We start from the raw sequence: 21,457 nt of genomic DNA, 5'->3' as shown, positions 1-21,457 counted from the left end.
AAGTAGGAGAAACACGAAGAAATCTGTACAAACACAGTGTGTGGGCAGAAATACAGAGTCAGAACACACTAAACTATGACTGAGCTTTACAGACTAAAGACAGGAAAAAGAACAGCGTTCCCAGTAGAAAGATTTTACATAGAGAAAATAATGTTCGATTTTTGTTGTTTCCTTTTATTTATTTATTTGAATGTATTTATTCTTTCAAAATTATGTTATCACACACACACACACACACACACACACACACACACACACATATATATATATATTTATATTACATATCCTTCCAGCTAAGCTCCTTTTATTCCTAACAAAGCTCCCTCATAATTCAAATGACAGCAGATTTCTCGTCTAAGACTACAGAGGCAAGAGCAAAGATAGGTGCTCTTCAGTTGCTGAAAGAAAAAGCCCCCTCTGTCAAATGAAAATGTACATGACTGACAGAATTCGCACTGCCAATCACAACGTCTCTCTGCCGTGAAAAGAGCCCTTAAGAGTGAGGAAATCAAGGACACCAGAGAAGACTTGTGAGGACGTGTTTCAGGCATATGCATTTTAACAGACTGGCCCCACCTGCGGGTCCCTGGACTCCTGACTCACGGCCTAGGCTGTGGTGCCTGAGCACTCCTGTGAACCAGCTCCTGCTGGGGGGTGGGATGACTTCAGATGCCCAGAGCTCTGGAAGACCAAATGAAGTGAGCCAGAGTTAGGGATCTTCAACAGCACCGGGTTCTTCTATTGGCTACTGGAGAAGGGAGGAAAGGAAGTATTCAAGCACACACATGTGGAGGCATTGGTCTGCCCTTCCCACCTTGTTTAGTTGTTTACTGCTGCGCTGTGAGTGTATGTGCCTGGGGAGAACAGGGACCAATCTTGGGTGTCATTCTTTAGGAGCCGCCAACCTCGTTTTTCAAAACAGGCCTGGAATTGGCCAAGACGGTGCGCCAAGCTGGCCAGGGAGCCCAGAGATCCTCCTGGCTCTGCTTCCCCAGTACTGGGTTTCCAAGTGGTTGCCGTCATACCCGGCTTTCCTACATGGGCTCTGGGGATCAAACTGAGGTTCTCATGCGTGCATAGTGTGTACAGCGAGCTAACTCCCCGTCACTGCCTTCTTTTAAGTCAAAGAACACAGGTCGACATGTTTGATGGGCTCCCGACTCTCAGAACCTGACTGCACTCCCCCACGCCAGCTTGATGAACTTGCACATGAGCCCCAAGGTCTGCTGCTGTCACTGGTGGTGTGGGAAGAGAGGCAGAGTCACGGCCACACATTCCACCAGAGATGTGTGAGCAGCTGAGTCCCTCTCCTTCTCGTCCAGCTTTGATGTTGCCAGTTTCATTCTTCCCATTTTTTCAGCTATCCTGGTAGATGAGTGTGGTGAGGTTTTCATTTGATTTACCTCTGGCGAACAAAGTTTACTATCTTTTCAGGTGTTCGTTCCCATTTGTGCGCCACGTCCCGTAAAATGGCGACTGACAGCTTTTGCACTCTTCTAGCTGAATCATTTATTTTTGTTATTGAGTTCTGGGTGCTCTTTACATATTGTTAACTCTAGAGCTTTGTCACACAGACATGCGGAAACATTTCTCCTAGACTTCGGTTTGTCCTTTCATCTTCCCAACGCTATCCTCCACAGAGCAAATGCTGTCAATTCCACCCGGTCCATCTTTCTTTTTACAGGAATCACTTCCGTTCAGTTGTATCTAATCTCTTTTAAAAGGTCGCGCTCTTAGGACTGTGAGAGGCTCCATGGGAAAAGAGTACTTCCTGTGCAGGCATAGGGATATCAGTTCAAATATCGGTGCCCATCTAGAAAGCCAGCCTCTAACTCCACACACCTGTACTCCACACGGTGTGAGGCGGGGACAGTTCACTGGAGCAGGCTGAGGTAGAACATTGGGAACGCCAAAATAGGAGGGTCAAGAGTTCAAGGATGGCCTGGGCTACATAGCAAGATCCTAACGCGCACACACGCGCGCGCGCGCGCGCACACACACACACACACACACACACACACACACACACTACTGGGGGAGAGAGAGAGCAGATAAAGTCAAGACTATGGCTGGTCTACCTGTCAATGTCATACTGTGATAGTAGCAAATTTCCACAAGCACAGTTGATTCAGACAATGTGTGTTCATTATCACTCCATTCTGGAGGGCAGACCGTCCAACAAGCTTCTGAGTGCTGTGTGGGCAGAGCTGTTCCCTTCTGGTTGCTCTGCGGGGAAGCATCTGCTGCTATGAATGCTCCCACCCATATTCCTTGGCTCAAGGCCCTTTCCTGGACACCCAGGCTTCTGTTCCCATTGCCGCACCTCCCAGGACTCCTGCCTGTTTTCCCTCATAAAGACCCACGGAAGCTTTACAAGTTGGCTTCCTCCCCCAGGTCCCTTAGTCATCCCTGCAAAGCCCTCTTTGCCATGAAAGGTAAGATCTCAGGTTTCAGGAATTAGGATGAGATGACCTTCTGACAGAGAGAGCATTATTTTGCCTAATATAGTCTCGAAAAATAATGGGAAAAATCTTAGTGATCTCAGGTTGATGTTTTATTAATTTGACAATCATAGAAATGATCTTCAGTGAGATGGATCAGTGAGGAAGGCACACCCACAAGCAGGAACATTAGCGTTTGGATCCCCAGATAGCTAGCAGAAGCAATGAGCTCTGGGGTCGTCTGAGAGACCCTGCCTCACTATAAGGGTGAGGGTGTTGGGTGAAGACACCAGATATCAACCTTAGGCCTCCTGTGCGTACACACACATGCATATGCACACACATACATGTGACACCATGCACACACACACATATGGGGGAAGAAGAGAACCACAGATTCCCACTGGTTGCCCTCTGACCCCTATGTGTGCACTGTGGCAAGCATGTGCTCCCCTTCCCAGAACACACACACACCCCAAAAAAATATTTAAAAACTGTAAAGAAGTTCAATGTATATGTTTGACACAGAACACTGTACATAACACCATGCCTTGGTATTTATACAAGAGAAACACAAACATATTACCATAAAAAGACTTGAATACAAACCTTACTACAGCTTTATTTGAAAAGCTAAAATTTGCATGATTGAGATACCATCCGCAGATGAACACAGAAACAAACTGTGATAAGGCCATTCACACACAGTGCAAACTCCCTGGTGATAAAACAGAGTACTGAGCAGATGCATCTCAGGATAACTGTGCTGAGTGGAAAAGACCAGCAACCCTTCCTCCCCCGCCACCCATCATTCCCAAACGTAGACTTCAAGACAACACTTCTATAAAACAAAGTAACCCGTGGTGGCAGAAAGCATATAAAGATCATCTGGGTTGGTAGAAGGGAACATTCAGGGAGGGACAAAGAAGGGACTAAAGGGAACAAACAATTAACAAACAGCAATTAACTAACTGGAGTTTCTCAAGTGAGTGTCAAAACTTGCGGTCTGTGTGGTTTCCTTGTACCAATTATGTATCAATAGTTAAGAGCCAGGAGGGCTGAGAAGATGGCTCCATCTGTTCAGTGCCGTGATGTAAGCAGGAGGGCCTGAGTTTGAATCCCTGGCACCCACGTCAAAAACTGGGTGAGGATCCTAGGGCGGGGGAGCAGAACAAGGGGATCTCTGTAGCTCACTGACCAGCAACCAAATCTATGAGTTCCCAGTTCAGTGAGAGCAGAGGCAGGAGACTCTCTCTGAGTTTGAGGACAGTCTGGGCAACATAGTAAGTTCCAGGACAGCCAAGGCTACATAGTGAGACCGTGTCTCAGAAACCAAACCAAAACTAAAAACAAAAAAACCCAAAGTAACAAACAACCCAGAAGAAACATGAAAAAGAAAGTCACCTACATTAATACCTGCCTTTCACACTTAGAGATGCATGCACACTCTCACACATGCACATCTGACATGCAAACGTATCTACAAATACATACACAAAATAGAGCACACATATGCACGTGCGCGCGCACGCGCAAACACACCACACACACACACAGGAAGAGATGTCGAAAAGAACTGAGAACCTTTGACTTGGTAATCTAAAGGTCATTAGTTCCAGCAAGCTGACCTTGTGCTAAAGGGGGCAGGAAGCAACTCAATGCCTGCGATTTAGGAACCATCAAGAACAGGATGACTCCAAAGGACCCAGACCTGAGATTAAGGATAGCATCCTTTAAACTTAACCTTTTATCCCATCATTGTCGAGTGTCTACTCTATGTTCTTAGGGCATACAAAGATGGAGTTCAGAGAGCAGGAACAGGGGTGGGGACTGTAATCCAGATATGTCAGGCATCACAATAAAGCCTCATAGCTAGCTTCTGGGTAGAAGTGCCTGAAAGGGGCTGGAGAGACGGCTCAACAGTTAAGAGCACTGGCTGCTCTTCCAGACATCCCAGCTACTTAGATGATGGCTCACAACCATCTATAATGAGATCTGATGCTCTCTTCCATAATGCAGACACACACGCAGACAGAGCACTCGTACATACAAATAAATAGTATTTTTGAAAAGTGAAAAATTTGAATTTTGGATGCCTCGCTGTGATTATGAAAAGCACACTTTAAGGGAAGTAGAAAACTACTGTATGGGAAGGTGGCCTTTAAAAGAACAGCCACTCTTAGGACAAAAGAGTCCTAATAAAGAATAAAGCCCCAGGAAGATGTGACAGCACTGAGCTGGTCTCTCCTGGCTGAGGGAAGGCTGAAGCATGTGCATTGATAATGACAGGGTTGAAAGAGGAAATGGACAAATCCTCACTCGGCATTCCTCATAGCAGAGGGGAAACTAGCAAGGTCCCCGGCGATTTACATAGAGCTGACAGGCTTCCTCTAATGAGCAGTTAGCCAGCGCCGTGGTGAGCTACCATACAAGGCATTCTCCTCAGACACCTCTGGGCTTTTATGAAATTAGGCTTTGCACCACCCAGTAGAACCAGTTTCAACTAGTTTCAGAATATCTGTACCAGACAGGCAACATCTCAGGCCATGGCATAATTAAATAAAATCAGAAACCAAAAAAAGATGACTAAAATAGTCTTCTAATAAACCTTGGGTCAAATAGGAAATCATAATGGGAATTAGGAAAAAATAGAATTGCCAAGTTTATTGAAATATCTCATGTTACAGATACTGGATTGTCGGGGTGGGGAGATGACTCTGTGGGTAAGGGTGCTTGATGCTCAGGCATGAGGCTGTAAGTTTGAATCCCAAGCATCCGTATAAATCACCTGTGTGTACAGCTGAAATTGCTGTTTGGAGGGCATACTGGGTCCGCCAATACTGACATCTTTGAAAAGAGGAAGGTGGTAGACAAGGAAGTGTGGAGATTAAATGTCACCATGTTTGGAGTTGAGAAGAGGAGAGACATGGTGAGATTCATGTCGGCTGAGGGGAGGTGTGTCTCCAGTGCCATCTGGAGAGAGAGGCGCTGTGATGCTGAGGTGGGAGAGCGGAAGGGCTGGAGCCTGCCCCTGGCAGCCACTCTTACCTCCATGAAGTCGTGTTCTCACGAGAGCTCAGTGTTCGTCAAAGGAGAACAGCCAAACTCTGGCCCTCGTGTCTGAGGCAGTGTGCTGCCCAAGAAAAGGTGGTGGAGAGCCTGCCTTTTAAAAACCATCCGAATCTGATCCTCTCTCCCACCTAGAACATTCTGAGCCTCAGTGTCAAAAAAAATATTTCTTGCCTCTAAATTTGACTTCCATTCGTTCCTAGATCATCACCTAGATTTAATATGAGAGTTAATGCCTTTTATTTTGTGATCTTATTTCCATTTATGTACTAGTAATTAACTTATGCTAAGAATGACAAAGTTGTTTGAACATATCTATAGTAAGGAGTTTAGATTGCAACAGATGAGCGTATTGTGTGTGTGTCCACACGCATGCATGTGTGTACACAGCCAGGTGAGGATGTCCAGTGTCCTATTCTCTGCCCTACTTACCGCCTTGAGACAAGGACTCTCCCTGATCCTGGGTCTCTTTTATGTCTGCGTCAGGGGCCCAAACTTGGGTTTCCATGGCCATCACCTTAGCTCCAGGTGGAATGATCTTAAACATGTTTTCAGGGGCTAGGGAGATAGCTTCATTGCTGAAGTGCTGCTGTTTAGGCTTGACGGCCTGAGTTCAAGTCTAATGCCTGTAAAGAATTGGGCATGGTGCATGCATTTACAATCCCAACAGCAGCGTGGAAGAAACAGGCGTTTACTGGATGGCCAGACTCGCTGAGTCAGCCCAAGGCCAAAAAGGGTAGAAGGTGTTGGAGGGAAGGCACCTGAGGATAACCCCTGACTCCACATACAGGTGCACAGGCATGCAATACATACACACACACACACACACACACATGTACACACACACGTGCACGCACGCATCCTGGGGAAAGCATGCTTGGGAAAGGTACAGAATCTGAGCAGCCCTGACTAGACTCAGGAACAAGTGTCTGTGTCACTCCCTGCCTGAGGGAATGATGGAAACTGATGGCTGAATGCCGAGTACAGTGTAACCTCACACCCGAGGCTACTGCATGTACTAGGGCATGCTAGCAGACATGGCTAACGTTAAACATCACCATACGATGCCATCTAGAAAAGAAATTTAACCATGTAGTCCAGTTACATTTTTTTTTTAAAAAAATCACACACAAACACACACACACACACACACACGCCTCATGTTTTAAGTAACTCTACAGTTTTGGGTTAGGTTGCATTCACTGCACGTGGGCCACATGAAGCCTGCAGGCTGCAAGTTGGATATGCTTGATACCGGCTTCACCCCTAAGGGAAAGAAGCCAGACCCCAAAAGACTATTGCAGAATCTGTCAATGTCAAACTCCAGGGCAGATTAATCAAGACTAACAGAAATCAGATCCCTGACCCTGAGAGGACCGGGAGGGGGAGAATATTGACTGCGAAGGGGCAGAGGGTTTTAGGGGGAAGTAGATCTTTGTAGGTGGATACCTTTTTCAGAGCTCAGGTCTGTACCCTTTAAAAGGATGCACGGGAATTCACGGCTTAGAGCGTGGACTAAGAAATGTATAAGCTGGGCATGGTAGCAATGGATTTAGTCTCAGTACTCACTGGAGGCAGAGGCAGGTAGATCTCTGTGTCTGAGGCTAGCCTGATCTATACAGGGAGTTCCAAGTCAGCCAGGCTATATAATGAGACCCTGTCTTTAAAGGGGAGTGGGGTGTGGCTAGAGAGCAGGGAAGATGGTTTAGTTGGCAAAGTGCCAACCTTGTAAAGATTAGGGCCTAAGTTTGATTCTCCAGTACCACCAAAAAAAAAAAAGCCAAGTGCAGTTGGCAAAGAGACAAGCAAATCCATGAAGCTCATGGGCCAGGTTACTTGGTGAAGCTCTAGACCAATGAGAGACCCTGTCTCAAACAAAAAGCCAAGCAATGATACTCACATGTGGGTCCCAGATGTAACACACACACACACACACACACACACACACACACACACACACACACACACGTGAGCGAGAGAGACAAGAGAGTCAGAAAGAGGAGAGAGAGAAGAAAATGCTGTAAACTTTCTGCCAACTTCTCTTTCTTCTTGTTCTAAGCTGCCTTGCTCACACATACCCTCCCATGTCTGTAGTCTAAATAGTTCTCAAGGCTTCTTTTGTTTTCTTCTTTTTCCCCTCTAGCTATGCGAACTTAAGAAACAATGCTAAATGTAAGAGCATCTGCTGTAAGCCACGGGGCTACACAAGAACAAACAGAACCTCCAGTAGACATGTATTAATCTGTTTCTTCTTGCTGGCTACCCCACACAGAAGGCTGCTTCTCACTCTGACTCAGATGGCATGCTCACGCTTACTTAAACTGAGAATGCTCCCATGGCCTGTTGGGTCTTTTGGTGGTTTTGTTTTAACTTGTATGACATTTTCTCCTCATTGTTCAGGTTTGGCTTTGTTCCTTGTTTACCTTTTCTTTTTTCATCTTTGTGTGTATGTGTGAGTATAGGAGTGGGTATGCATTAGTATGTGTATACGTGTGATAGATTATGTTTATGTATTTCTATATTCATGTTTATGTGTATATGAATGTGTGTATGCACGAGTATATGTATGTGAGAGATACATGTGTGTATGTGTGTGTTTGTATATGTTCATGTTTATATTTATATGGTAGTATTATGTGTGTGTGTGTGTGTGTGTGCACAGTGATTGTTCATGTTTATGGATTTGTGTGCTCATGTTTGGGGGTAGGGTATGTGTATGTATCACAGTAAGCATTAGGAAGTCAGGGAACAACCTTGGGTTTCAGTCCTCAATTTCTACCTTGAGACCAGGTCTCTCTTATTCACTGCTGGCTACACCAAGCTAGCTAGTCTTTGAGCTTCTAGATATTCTCCTGCCTCTGCCACCCACCTTGTCATAGGCGTGCTGGGTTTACAGGTTTGAGCTATTTTGCCTGGCTTTTATATTGGTCCCAGAGATCTGAACTAGGGGGTTGTCAGACTTGCATGGCAGGCTCTGCTCACTGAGCCATCTCCTCAGCCCTGCATGCTTGTTTTCTGTGTTAATGCTTCCCTTCCTTGCCGGGGCTATTCGGGAAATGATGAAGGCTACTTCCTTCAGATAAAGGCATGCATGATGGTGTAAGTATGTGCGCTGAGGTCCTGGAGACTTTTCTCTGATTCTTCTCCTTTGTCCTTCTAGACTCCAGAGTCGGATGCACCCCCTCCAGGGGAAGGTGAGAGTGAAGATAATCAATTCCACCCACCCCCTGCAGACTCCGAGGAACAGGAATGGCGCCAGGAAGTAGACCCTGAGGATTTTGAGACACTGTCCCACAAGAGTGAAAGTCGATCAGACACAAAAACAGACCCCTTTGAGAGTGCTTCTGACGCGGAGTCCCTGCCTGGTGACCTCACAGGTGGACTCTGCAGCTCTCCACGTGGCCTCTCTGCAGATAGAGAAACAGGCTGGGGGTGCCCCGATGGCTCAGTGGGTAGATTTCCTCAAGGACAGCATTTGGCTTGTGTTGAAGTGCTCCAGACAGAGGAAGACCTGGATTTGCTCTCAGGCTTAAAGGAAGCTTCTCACCAAAGTAGACTGCACACGCCAGCGGCTGCGGCAGCTGGAAAGCGGAATGAAGAAAGTCTCTGTGACTGTGTGACCGGCTTGGTGGGGAAGTCAGTGCCAGTGGCAGAGTCCTTCTTACAGAGTGCCACCACCAACAGCAGCGGTCCCCGGCTGCAAAAGGCCAGGTCTAGGGGCTATCTGGATGTCCCCGTGGTCTGGCCCTGCTTTCTGGAACACTGTAAACTCGGTCAGAGCTGGCCACACATCCACAGCCGGGCTGGGGCAGCAGAGCAACCTCATATAGGCCTGCAGGACAATGAATTCCCTCTGTGGATCAGGACAAAGAAGGGGCCTGCCCCCAGGCCCACAGTGGGCGCAGATGTACTCTGGGCTCATTCCTGCTTGAATGTTGCCTGCCAGCCACGACTGGGCACACTTTGTCTCGTGGACACCAAGTGTCATAATAGTGTCCCAGAAAATCTTGGTGCTGATGGTAAGACACCCCAAAGATACCTCTGCCAGCGCGAGAAGACTCTGGCTAGGGCTCATTCTATAGCAGCATTTCCTTTGGCTTGCCTTAAGGAGCCTTTGAAGTGGAAATGTGTAACATTTGAGCCCTACCTAAGGGAAGGAACAGAACTAGAACCCAGTCACCCTATAATTCCTAACACCCTCTCCCCTGGGCCCACCCCGTTGTCTTATTCACCATCCACTGCTCCAAGCAGGGCTCCTCCTTCGCAGGGTGAGCACAAGCTGAGTGACTGTAGCTTTAAAAGGGCATCTCAAGACACACCCTGTGTAGGTCTCCCACTGGAAAACCAGGTAGAACAGGCTTCTAGGTCATGCCCAGACCCTTCCCACCTTACTTCAGAACTGCTGGAGCTTGGCAGCCAAGAGGAAGTGCCTGGACCAGCTGAATGCAAGCCAGGACACAGCCCAGAAAGCAGCCTTGTGGAGCCTGAAGGTGTGCACCCTGGTGATGCTATCGGTAAACAAAGGTGCCTGCAAAACATCCTTGCCAAGCCAGGAAACCAGACCAAGACCTACTCATCAAAGTGTGTTCTCAATGAGGAGAGAAAGCCGCCTGATAGGGCCTTCCCCTTCCCACATTGCTGCAGCCACGGTGAGATAGCCGTGTGGAACAAAAGGCTCGTGGTTTCCCCAGAAGTGAATGATAGCACCTACACCCCAAAGAGCACCCTGCGATCAAGCGTAATTGATGCTTCAGATGCGGCAGAAGAGGCAGCGGTTCTAGACCCCCAATGCAGGGGAAATGCGTTGCAGAGTCTTTTGGATTTCCCAACAGTCGAAAGAACTTACTGCCACCTTGGGGATGAGTGTGCGCAGGGAACCAGGGATGGCAGGGAGCCTTTCACTTCTGGCCAGCACCAGGTACCCAAAGTACGTGGGGCCTGTAAGCACAGCTGCAAACTCATTATGATAGCAGTCAAGCAAGAACGCAAACAGACTTCCACAAGGAAGGCCCACTGTCGTCTAGAATCACAGTTCCGTGATTTCCCGGAGGAAAGACCTCAGTCTCCACAAGGTACAGGCACCACAGCTTATGAGCCTATGTACAGCAGTGAGCATGAACTGCAAGGATGCCCGGCAGCAGGGCCGGATGATGGCGCTCCTCAGCTGCTGGCCCAAGGCATAGAGTTTATGAGAGCTCTGGTCCCCAGGGCTGCTTCAGATGACACCCTGAGCTCAGAAGATACTCTGGAGGAGAAGCAGCTTGGGGAAACCTCGTGCCTGGAGTCTGAGTGTGTACACTCTGGCTTGGGCATCCATCCCGAGGAGAGCCAGAAGTCACCCAGCCCAGAACTCAGACAAGGAGAGCGTACTACAGACGTTGGGGAGGATGCAGAAGTCTCCAGTGCATGGGTTGGTGAAATAGAGGTCCCCCATTCAGGAGTCCTGGCTCCCGCCCAAGTCACAACGCAGCAGTTCCAGGGACTTTGCAGCCAGCTTCAGCGGGTTGCACATGAGTCAGAGCAGCACCCTGCCTTTCTCCAGATGACCCCTTTAAGGACTGAAGGGTCCTGGTCTGGGGAGAGCCCCAGAGGGGACATACTCTGCAGCCAGGTCTTGACCTCAGAGGGCCTGAACCTGGCTTGCCCCAGCCCCGAGGAAGGTGTGCCCCAGAGTCCATGGTTTGCAGCCTGCCAGGTGGAGCCGCCTATGCACCACCACGTGCACCAGAGCAGGTCTCTGGAGACCCATTCTGTTGGTGCACAGCAAGAGATTCAAGAGGGGACACTAGGGGACCTCGGTGGCGAAGGACCTTCCCCAGAAAACGGCAACATCAAGAGACTAAAAACAGAAAGCAAGATCAGGGCAAGGCTGGCCTTAGCCCATAAGACGTTTACCAATTTTTTTGAGGCCAAAGCCACAGAGAAAACAAATGCTGGCTCTGTCAAAGGTGAGAAAGAGAAGCGCAGACGAGGCCAGAGTTCCTGGCGTACATTTCTGAGAAGCAAGGATGTGGAAGGATCCAAACGGCCCTCTTTAGGGAGTGGTGTTCCGGGACCAGACTTTCCGGAACTCCTCCGCTCTTCCCCACCAGCAACCAGAGGCAACCGTGAAGAGTGGACAGTTAGCACGGACAGCCGCGTGTGTGTGGAGTCCTGGACACCCTTACAGTCTCCTGCAACTCCGCCTTCCAGCTGTCTGGCTTCTCCGGAATACCGGAGGAAAAGTGAACCAACCATAAAACGCACTGCTACCCAGGAAAGCAGGAGGTACCTCTCTTCTGGGATCTTCCCAGAGCCGCCCTGGCTGACTTCCCCCACCAGCCCTCGAGCCCAGCACACTGGCATTGGTGGTACACGCCCCTGCAGCTCTGCCTGCCATTTGGCCTATGAAAACCAAGGCATGCCCTGCAGACCCACAAGCCCCAAGCCCACGAGTCCCATGCCTGGGGCTCAGAGGGTGGATCTCTGCCTTGGGGGCCGGACTAGTGCAGCCTCCATGGTCTCTCTTAGAAGCTACAGGGACGCTAACACATGTTCAGAGGACTCAGACCGGCCCAAGGGCAAGGCCAGGGCAAGCCTCTTACTTTCCCTGCAAACACTCCACCAGAACGGCCAGAAGGAAGACAGGGCAAGTGTGTGCCAGTGTCACCACGGCCTGGGCACAGCACCCTTCCCCAGGGACCTTCCTGGGAGCGAGGTAAGTGAGCTGTTGATGGCAACAACTCTTTCTTTACCTCTTAAGGCAAGTGGAGGGATGTTCCCATGGATTAGTGTTGTCATGGTTTTAAAATGTATGTATTTATTTAGTGCATATGTATCTCTGTGTGTATGTATCTCTCTCTGTGTGTATGTTTATGTGTGGGTCTGTGTATGTCTATTTGTGTGCATCTGTGTGTGTGTGTGTTTGTGTCTGTGCGTCTGTGTCTGTGGAGCAGGGCATGCTTCATATCAAAGGACCACCAGCTCTCTCCTTCCACAATGTTCAGGGATGGAATTCAGGGGGTCAGTTGTGGCTGCATGTGCCTCAAGACACTGAGCCATCTCCTCTGCCCTTTAGACTTATTGTATTGACACAGGGTCTCATGTAGCTCAGGCTGGCCATGGTCTTGCTGTGTTGCCAACAATAGTTTTGAGCTCCCGACTCTCCTACCCTCACTTTCCAAGTGTTAAGCTTACAGGCATGAACCACCATGCCCGGTTTTACAGGGTGCTGAGCATGAACCCAAGGCTTCATGAATGGTAGACAAGCACTCTACCAACTAAGCTACATCCTTAACACCCCTTGTATTATATTTAAAGTAAAACTGAAGTATGAAAAGACAGTGTTAGTAGGCCTGGAGGGCTGGCTCAGCTGTTAAAGGCGAGGCTCACAACCAAAAAAAAATATAAGACGGTGTCGGGAAACTTCACTAATCTCGAATACAAAATATAATACAACATTATAAAGCTTCAGAAGAAAAACACAGAGAACCCGATCTGGGAGGTGGTTTAAACCCCTCATTTGCAACTTGTGTGTCCAACAGCAGAACAATACCCAACGACACAAATAAGGCTCAAAACTCAACAGTGAGAATACAATAAGTATGTCAAGTTTCAATTGTTTTGTAGTTCTAGAATATGGCCATACACACAAATGAGACAACTTGAGGATGGCACCCAAGTTTAAATTCAAAGCTGGGTCAGTGAGATGTTGCAGAGGTTAAGAGCACTTGCTGCTCTTGCAATGAGACCCATGGTGTCAGTTCCCAGCGCCCTCAAGAGGTTCACAACCCCCTATAACTCCAGCTCTGGGGGATCCAAAGCCCTCTGCTGCCCTCCACGGGTACCTGCAAGGATGTGTGTAAATACACATAAGTACAAATAAAATGAATCGTAAGCACAGAACTCGCTGGTGTCCTGGCCGGCTCACACCGCCTGGAGGTCATTCATTCAGTGTCTTTGGTGCCCCTTTGTGCTGGGACTGCCTGAGGCCAGCTACAGAATTTTCCATTTGAGATGCAGTATCAGGACTCAAAATCTTTCAGGCTTTGTATCTTTATGGATGTTTGGTTTCACATGAGGGACGATCAGTGTATATCTCAACAGCTTCTGTTGCATACCGTGGACAGAGCCATGTAATGACTATCATAACCAAGACACAAACTCCTTGCCCTTGGGCTAACCTCCTTTATGCTCATATCCTCGTAACCTGGATATGAACTCCTTTCAAGCACTAGTCTATGGTTAAATTTCAAAAATGTTACTTTTTTGAGATTGACTTCTTGTACTCAACCCTTCTCATGTATTCACATATATGTGTACACATGAATATGCATTCATATATACATAGATGCATATACCCACACACAGTTGAAAAGAAGAGCTGCCAAACTGTTGGGTGGCGGGTTTTGGAGGATAGCAACAGGCCTTGAGAGACCTGGGATCTGATCATCCTGCAGACAAGAGGTTTGCTATGGCCGTGCAGATAGGCGGAGAGGGACTGAGGAAAAGCTTGAAGGTCCCTTGTGAGGGAAGGGGGGAGGGGTCGTTGTGCTATAGGAAGTGGGTCCAGGGTCAGGCAACCATCAGGCTAGAATGAAAGACAGCATGTTTTGTGGTTCCCGACTGAGTCAGGTGTTTGGAGGGTTCCAGTGGCATTTCTAGATAAGGGACATCTGGAGGAGGAATGATTGAATTAGACAGTGTGTGACTTACTCCACATGACTGTGGTCATCCTGCCTCTGGGCCCGGGGTGGTGAAGTTGTGTGTTGCTTTGCGCTGCTTGTCATCTTCTGGAGTTAAGGCCTGGAAGCCATGTTTTCAGAGAGGCATGTTCCCTGCCTGTGCGACCTGACAGAGGGGCTGTGTCATTTCACAGGATCACCATCAATCAGTGAGAAATGCTGTGATCCCTGCCCTTGTCAGTGTGTGAAACTGCCATCGTAATAAACATGCCATGGTAGTCCACGTGCCATAGTGTTTTGTTTTGATCTTAATGTATCTGTCATTAGAACCTCTCTTATTTACCATACATCTACCTTCTTTTTGTTGCTGTTTTGCTTTGCTTTTGGAGACAGGGCTTCTCTGTGTAGTGGTGGTTATTCTGGAACTCACTCTGTAGACCAGGCTGGCCTTGAACTCACAGAGATCTGCCTGCCTCTGCTTCTCAAGTGCTGAGATTAAAGGCGTGCACCACATCCAGCTACAGTTTCTTTAGTAAAATATCTCTGCATGTGTTTTGACCATTTTCCAGTTGCATTGTTGTTGTTCATACAGTTGAGTTTCTAAAATGCTATTATTTATTCAAGCCTATTATGTGATTTTTTCAACTGTTCTCTCTGTCTGCAGTTGGTCATGTGTTCTTCCTAACCGGATCTCATACATGCAGACCTTCTCAAGGAAAGGGGAAAGTGATGTAATTCTATGTTAATTAAACATGTATTTAAAAAAAAAAGCAAGCTGGGGGGGAGGCGCAGACAAAACCTTTTCATTTTGAGGCAGTCCAACTTTAGGTTTTAGGGCAATCACGTAAAATAGGTCATGTTCTTAGTGTAATATCTAAGGATGCTTAGACCTGAGACCTCCAAGGGTTGGTTTCCTGTGCTTCTTTCCATTCTCACATTGGGATTTATCATTGATTTTTATTTTTGTATTTTATTGTCCTGGATTACATAGCACAGCCTTCATACAAGTACATAATGTACATTGAGGATGTTGCACCATCCTTGTCCTGCTCGCCCCCTTTCCCTTGTCTCCCTCCCATTAGTCCCACCATCCTCTAAACAGCTTCATGTCTATCTTCATGTCATCTCCTTATATGTGATTTTATAAACTTATATAAAATCTAGATCCCACAGGAAAGAACATATGTAACTTTTGTCTGTACTGATTTAATTCCATTGTGCCTGCAGACCACATTTTCTTTATCCAGTCCTTGGTTGAAGGACACAGTTTGGTCCCTAATTTAACTTTTGTGAAGAGTGTGTCAATAAACATTGATGTAGAGGTATCTCTGTGGTATGTTTACTTGGAATCTTTTGAGTCTGGTAGAATAAATGTAAATGGAGACTGTTTGTTCATTTCCTGGCTGCCCAGACCAGAATAATGCACAAAACTATATTAATTACAACACTGACCAATAGCTTAGGCATATTTTAACTAACTCTTACATCTTAAATTAACCCATAATTTTTGTCTGTGTTGTCCACGTGGCTTGGTATCTTTCATCAGTGAGGCTTTCTCATCTTGCCTCCTCTACATCTGGGTGGTGATTACAGACTGAGCCTTCCCTCTTCCCAGAATTCTTCTATTCTGGTTACCCCACCTATACTTTCTGCCTGGCTACTGGCCGATCAGTGTTTTATTAAACCAATATAAGTGACAAGTCTTTACAGGGTACAAGACCATTGCCCCACAGTAGATAGAGCTATTTTGAGTTTCTGAATTAACCTCCATACTCATTTCTGTATTTTGAAAAAAATTTGTTAAGGTGTGAGATTTAGGAAGAAGTTTATTTCTCTGTCTGTAGGCAGTTAGTTGCTCCAGCACTGAAATGCTTGCAACATTAGCAACAGGTCTTGAATAGTGTGTATGGGGCGCCAGTCATAATCAGTTGCATTGATCTGTGTTCATCATGTCCCCAGTTCCACCGTGTCCTAATGAATGTTGTTGAATAATGTTTAAAAAACTAGTTAAATTAACTGATCACTTTCTTTTTCTCAAAATAGTTTTATTCTAGTTTCTTTGCATTTCCATATAAAGTTTAGAAACTCTTACTTACAAATGGCTTTGCTCAGGCTGTGATAGGAATGGAATTAAGCAGTGTGTGAATTGGGACATAACTGGAGTCTTTACCATGCTGAATTTTCTAATTGATAAAACGGTGTCTCCGTTTATTCAGATCTTCTTTGCTATTTCAGTGTTTTATAGTTTTCAATTTTGGTAAAGTTTGGTTTGATTTTATTTATACACATTTCATAATTTTGAAGTGGTTATAAGTGGCATTATATCTTAAATTTTGGGCTATGCATATTAATTGTTGATATATAGAAATGTAACAACCTGTGTATTCAATTTGTATCCCATGTCTTCTACAAAAAAAGGAGACAGATTCATTCTTTTATTTATTTCTTTTTCTTGCTTCAGTGGCTAGAAGGGTCAATACTGTGTCAAGCACAATGCTTGGAGCAAGAACGTTTGCCCCTAGTCACAAAGAGACCAGTTTTTCAATAACAGCCATGCTTGATGTAGGCTTTGTAGATAACCTTCGTCATAGTTAAGGACCACCCTTCTTTTCCTAGTTCATTCAGAATTTTATTTTCAAACCTGAATGTGTTTTGTTAGTTTTCCTCTATCGATATGTTCTTGAGATTTCTCTTTGACCTATTAAAATGTATACCATCCTGAGTTTTTAAATACTGACCCTCCATTTGAGTACTGAGTACATTCCATCTAGTTGTGACATACAAGTTTTTTTTCTTTACAAAAACAAAGTATTTAATTGGGGATGACTTATAATTTAGAGATTTAGTCCGGTATTGTCATGGCAGGGTGGCATGATGGCATGTGGGCAGACATGGTGCTGGAGAAGGAGCTGAGAAGTCTACAATTTGATCAAGTAGCAGAAGTAACTGTGTGTCACACTGAGCATACTGTGAGCATAGGAGACCTTAAAGGCCACTCCTATAGTCACACGCCTCCTCCAATGAAGTCATAACTGCTCCAACAAAACCACAGCTCCTTTAGGGACTAATTGCTTTTTTTTTTTAAAAAATCCTTCCTTTGGATATATACCCAAAAGTGGTAATCCTGGGTCTTGAGGAAGGTTGTTTCCTACTTTTCTGAGAAATAATCATACTGATTTCCAAACAAATAATGAGAGTTTGACTTCTTCTTTACCTATTTGTATCACTGCCATCTCTTTTTGTTGTCTTATTGCCCTCACTAGAACCTCAAGAACTATATTGAATAGATATGGAGAGAGTGGGACAACTATGTCTTGTCCCTGATTTCAGTGGGATCACTTGGAGTTTCTCTCTATTTAGTTTGATATTGGCTGTTGGCTTTCTATATATTGCCTTCATTATGTTTAGGTGTGTTCCATGTATCCCTGCTCTTTCCAAAACCTTTATCATGAAGGATTGTTTTGTTTTGTCAAAGGCTTTTTCGTCATCTAATAAGATGACCATGTGTGTTTTTTTTTTCAGTTTGTTTATATGATGGATTACAATGACAGATTTTTGTATGTTGAACCATCCCTGCTTTTTTGGGATGAAGCTGACTTGATCATGGTAAATGACTTTTCTGATGTGTTCTTGGATTAGGTTTGCCAGTATTATATTGAGTATTTTTGCATTAATGTTCATGAGAAAGATTGTTCTGTCATTCTTTCTTAGTAATGCCTTTGTGTGGTTTGGGAATCAGGGTCATTGTAGCTTCATAAAGAGTTTGGCAATGTTCCTTCTGTTTCTATGGTGTGGAACAATTTGAGGAGTATATTGGTATTAGTTCTTTGACAATCTTGTAAAATTCTGCTCTGAAACAATCTGGCTCTGGGCTTTTTTTGGGGGGTTTGAAGACTTTTGATGACTGTTTCTATTTCTTTAGCTGTTATAGGTCTATTTAATTTGCTTATCTGGTCTTGATTTAATTTTGGTAAGTGATATTTATCGAGAAAATTGTCCATTTCCTTTTGAGTTTTCCAATTTTGTGGAGTACAGGTTTTCAAAATATGACCGGATGATTCTCTGTATTTCCTCCATGTCTGTTGTTATGTCCCCCTTTTCATTTCTGATTTTGTTAATTTGGATATTCTCTCTCTGCCTTTTGGTTAATTTGGATAAAGGTCTGCCTATTTTATTGATTTTTCTTGAAAAACCAACTCTGTCTCATTGATTCTTTGTATTGTTTTCTTTGTTTCTATTTGTTTATTGCAGCTTTCTATTTGATTATTTTATGTTGTCTAGTACTCCTGGGTGACTTTGCTTCTTTTTGTTCTTGAGTTTTCAAATGTTCTGTTAACTCACTAATTTGATATTTTTCCAGTTTTTTTATGTAGGCATTTAGTGCTATGAACTTTTCCCTTAACACTGTTTTCATTGTATCCCATAAATTTGGGTATGTTGTGTGGTCATTTTCTTTAAAGTTTACGAAGTCTTTAATTCTTCTTTTATTTCTTCATTGACCCATTGATGATTCAGGTGAGCATTGTTTAATTTCTATGTGTTTGTGGGCTTTCTGTAATTAGTGTTGCTGTTGAATTCTAATTTTAAGCCATGGTGATCCTATAATATACACGGTGTCATTCCAATCTTTTGTATCTGTTGAGGTTTGCTTTGTTACCTTTGTGGTCAGTTTTTGAGAAGGTTCCATGAGGCACGAGAAGATATAGTCTTTTATGTTTGGATGGAATGTTCTATAGATGTCTGTTAAGTCCATCTGAGTCATGACACGTTAGTTCCCTTATTTCTCTGTTAGTTTTTTTGTCTGACAGACCCGATCAGTGCTGAGAGAGTGGTGTTTAAACCTCCAACTATTAGTGTGTGGGGTTTAATGTGTGACTTAAGCTTTAGTAATGCTTCTTTTGCATGAGGGTGCTTTTGTATTTGGGGCATAGACATTCAGTATTGAGATTTCCTCTTGATGGATTTTTCCTGTGACTAATATGAAATGTCTTTCTTTGTATCTTTTGATTTTAGTTTGAAGTTTAATTTGTTAGATAATAGAATAACTACACCAGCTTGTTTCTTAGGTCCATTTGATTGCAAAATTTTTTCCCAATCCTTTACTCTGAGAGAGGCAATGTCTGTCTTGAGGTTGAGATGTGTTTCTTGCATGTATCAGAAGGATGGATTCTGGTTTTGTATATAGTCTGTTAGCCTGTTTGTATCTTTTTATAGGTGAGTTGAGTCCATTTATATTAAGGGATATTAATGACCAGTGATTGTTAGTTCCTGTTATTTTAGTTTGCATTGTTGGTGATATTATTGTGTATGGTTTTCCCTTCTTTGGGACTTGCTGCTGTAAGATCATATTATCTGTGTTTTTGTGGATGTAGCTAACTTCCTTGGGTTAGAGTTTTCCTTCTAGTACTTTGTTTATGGCTATTTGTGGCTAGATATTGGTTAAATCTGATCTATCATGGAATATCTTGTTTTGTCCATCTATGGTGATTGAAAGTTTTGCTGGGTATAGTAGTATGGGCTGGCATCTGTGGTCTCTTAGTGTCTGCATAATACTTGACCAGGACCTTCTGGCTTTCATTGTTTCTATTGAGAAGTCAGTTGTAATTCTGATAGGTTTGCCTTTATATGTTACTTTGTTTTTTCCTTTGTAGTTCTTAATATTCTTTCTTTATTCTGTGTGTTTAGTGTTTTAATTATTAGGTGTTGAGGGAATTTTTTTTATCCATTCTGTTTGGTGTTCTGTAAGCTTTTTGTATCTTAATATGCATATCTTTCTTTAGGTTAGGAAAGTTTTCTTCTATGATTTTGTGGAATATATTTTCTGTGCTTTTGAGTTGGACTTCTTCTATCCCTGTTATTCTTTTTTTTTTTTGTTGGTTTTTTTTTTTGTTTTTTTTTTTTGTTTTTTCGAGACAGGGTTTCTCTGTGGTTTTGGAGCCTGTCCTGGAACTAGCTCTTGTAGACCAGGCTGGTCTCGAACTCACAGAGATCCACCTGCCTCTGCCTCCCGAGTGCTGGGATTAAAGGCGTGCGCCACCACCGCCCGGCTATCCCTGTTATTCTTAAGTTTGGTCTTTTCATCTTGTCACATATTTCCTGGATAATTTGTGTTAAGGTTTTTTTTTAGATTTAATGTTTTCTTTGGCCAATAAGTCTATTTTCTCTATTGTATCTCCAGCACTTGAGATTCTCTCTTCCATCTCTTGTATTCTACTGTTTATGCTTGTATTTGTGGTTTCTGTTCCTTTTCTCATATTTTCCATTTCCAGAATTCCCTCAGTTTTTGTTTTCTTTATTGTCTCTATTTTGGTTTTCAAGTCTTGAATTTTTTCTTTCAACTGTTTGATTGCTTTTTCTTAGTTTTCTTTAAGGGGTTTATTGATTTCCTCTAGTTTTTTGTTTCTTTTCCTCCATTTTTGGGGGAATTTTTATTCCGTCTTTAAGGGCCTCAAACATTCTTCTAAAGTTTATTTTTTAGGTCATTTTTCCCTGCTTCATTCATATTTGGGTGTTCAAGTTTCGCTATTGCAGAGCCACTAGTTTTTGATAGTAGTATGTTGCTCTTTGTGGTGTTGTGTTCTTACCTTGTCCACCCATCTTTTCATCTGATTAGTGTAGTTGGGGCCGTCTGTGTCTCTGGTGATCAATCTTCCAGGTGCCAGTGGATCCAAGGCTCAGATTGTTGCTCCTTGTGGTCCATTCAGGGCCATGGTTACAGTCATCTCGAAGGTAAATCTGTGTTCCTGGAGGTTGCTTAGCACTCTTGGGTGTTGTTTTGAAATCCTGGAGGTCATTAGGGTTTGCTTCTATGGAGGTTGCTTGCTTAGTGCTGATCCCCCTGAAGTTACTGCCTTGGGCCTGCTCCAGCAGAGGTCTCTGGCTCAGACCTGCTTTGATGGAGGTCACAGGCTCGGGCCTGCTCCCACGGAGGTCCCTGACTCACACCTAATCCTGCAGAGGTCTTTGGCTCAGGCCTGCTCCCTTAGTGGTTACTTCCTTTTATCTTCTTCTGTGGAGGTTGCTGCCTTGGGCCTGCTCTGGCAGAGGTCACTGGATCAGGCCAGGTCCCACAGTTGTGTCTGGCTTGGGCCTGCTCCCTCAGCAGTTGTTCCTTTTTACCTGCTCCCATGGAGGTTGCTGCCTCAGTGACATAATTCTTAATACACTGTTAAATTACATTAGCTAGTATTTAAAGAATTTTACGTGTTTACCTACAATGGTTTGAATGAGAATGGCCTCCGTATATTTGAATGCTTTGTCACCAGGGAGTGGACTTGTTTGGGA

General features: G+C 44.6%; 1 protein-coding gene across 2 annotated transcripts in view; it reads left to right on the top strand.

The window, feature by feature from the left end:
• The window catches only part of Arhgef4 (Rho guanine nucleotide exchange factor 4), a 143,144-nt gene that overhangs the window by 38,678 nt on the left and 83,009 nt on the right, over positions 1–21,457 (top strand). For both annotated transcript variants that reach the window (XM_075980487.1, XM_075980488.1), the window contains exon 2: positions 8,671–12,207. In XM_075980487.1, coding sequence (XP_075836602.1) covers positions 8,671–12,207 — 3,537 coding nt within the window. The remainder of the gene's footprint in view (positions 1–8,670; positions 12,208–21,457) is intronic.

Source organism: Microtus pennsylvanicus, chromosome 7 (genome assembly GCF_037038515.1).
Source record: "Microtus pennsylvanicus isolate mMicPen1 chromosome 7, mMicPen1.hap1, whole genome shotgun sequence".
NCBI classification, from domain to species: domain Eukaryota; kingdom Metazoa; phylum Chordata; class Mammalia; order Rodentia; family Cricetidae; genus Microtus; species Microtus pennsylvanicus.
This window is presented reverse-complemented; position numbering and strand designations above follow the sequence as displayed.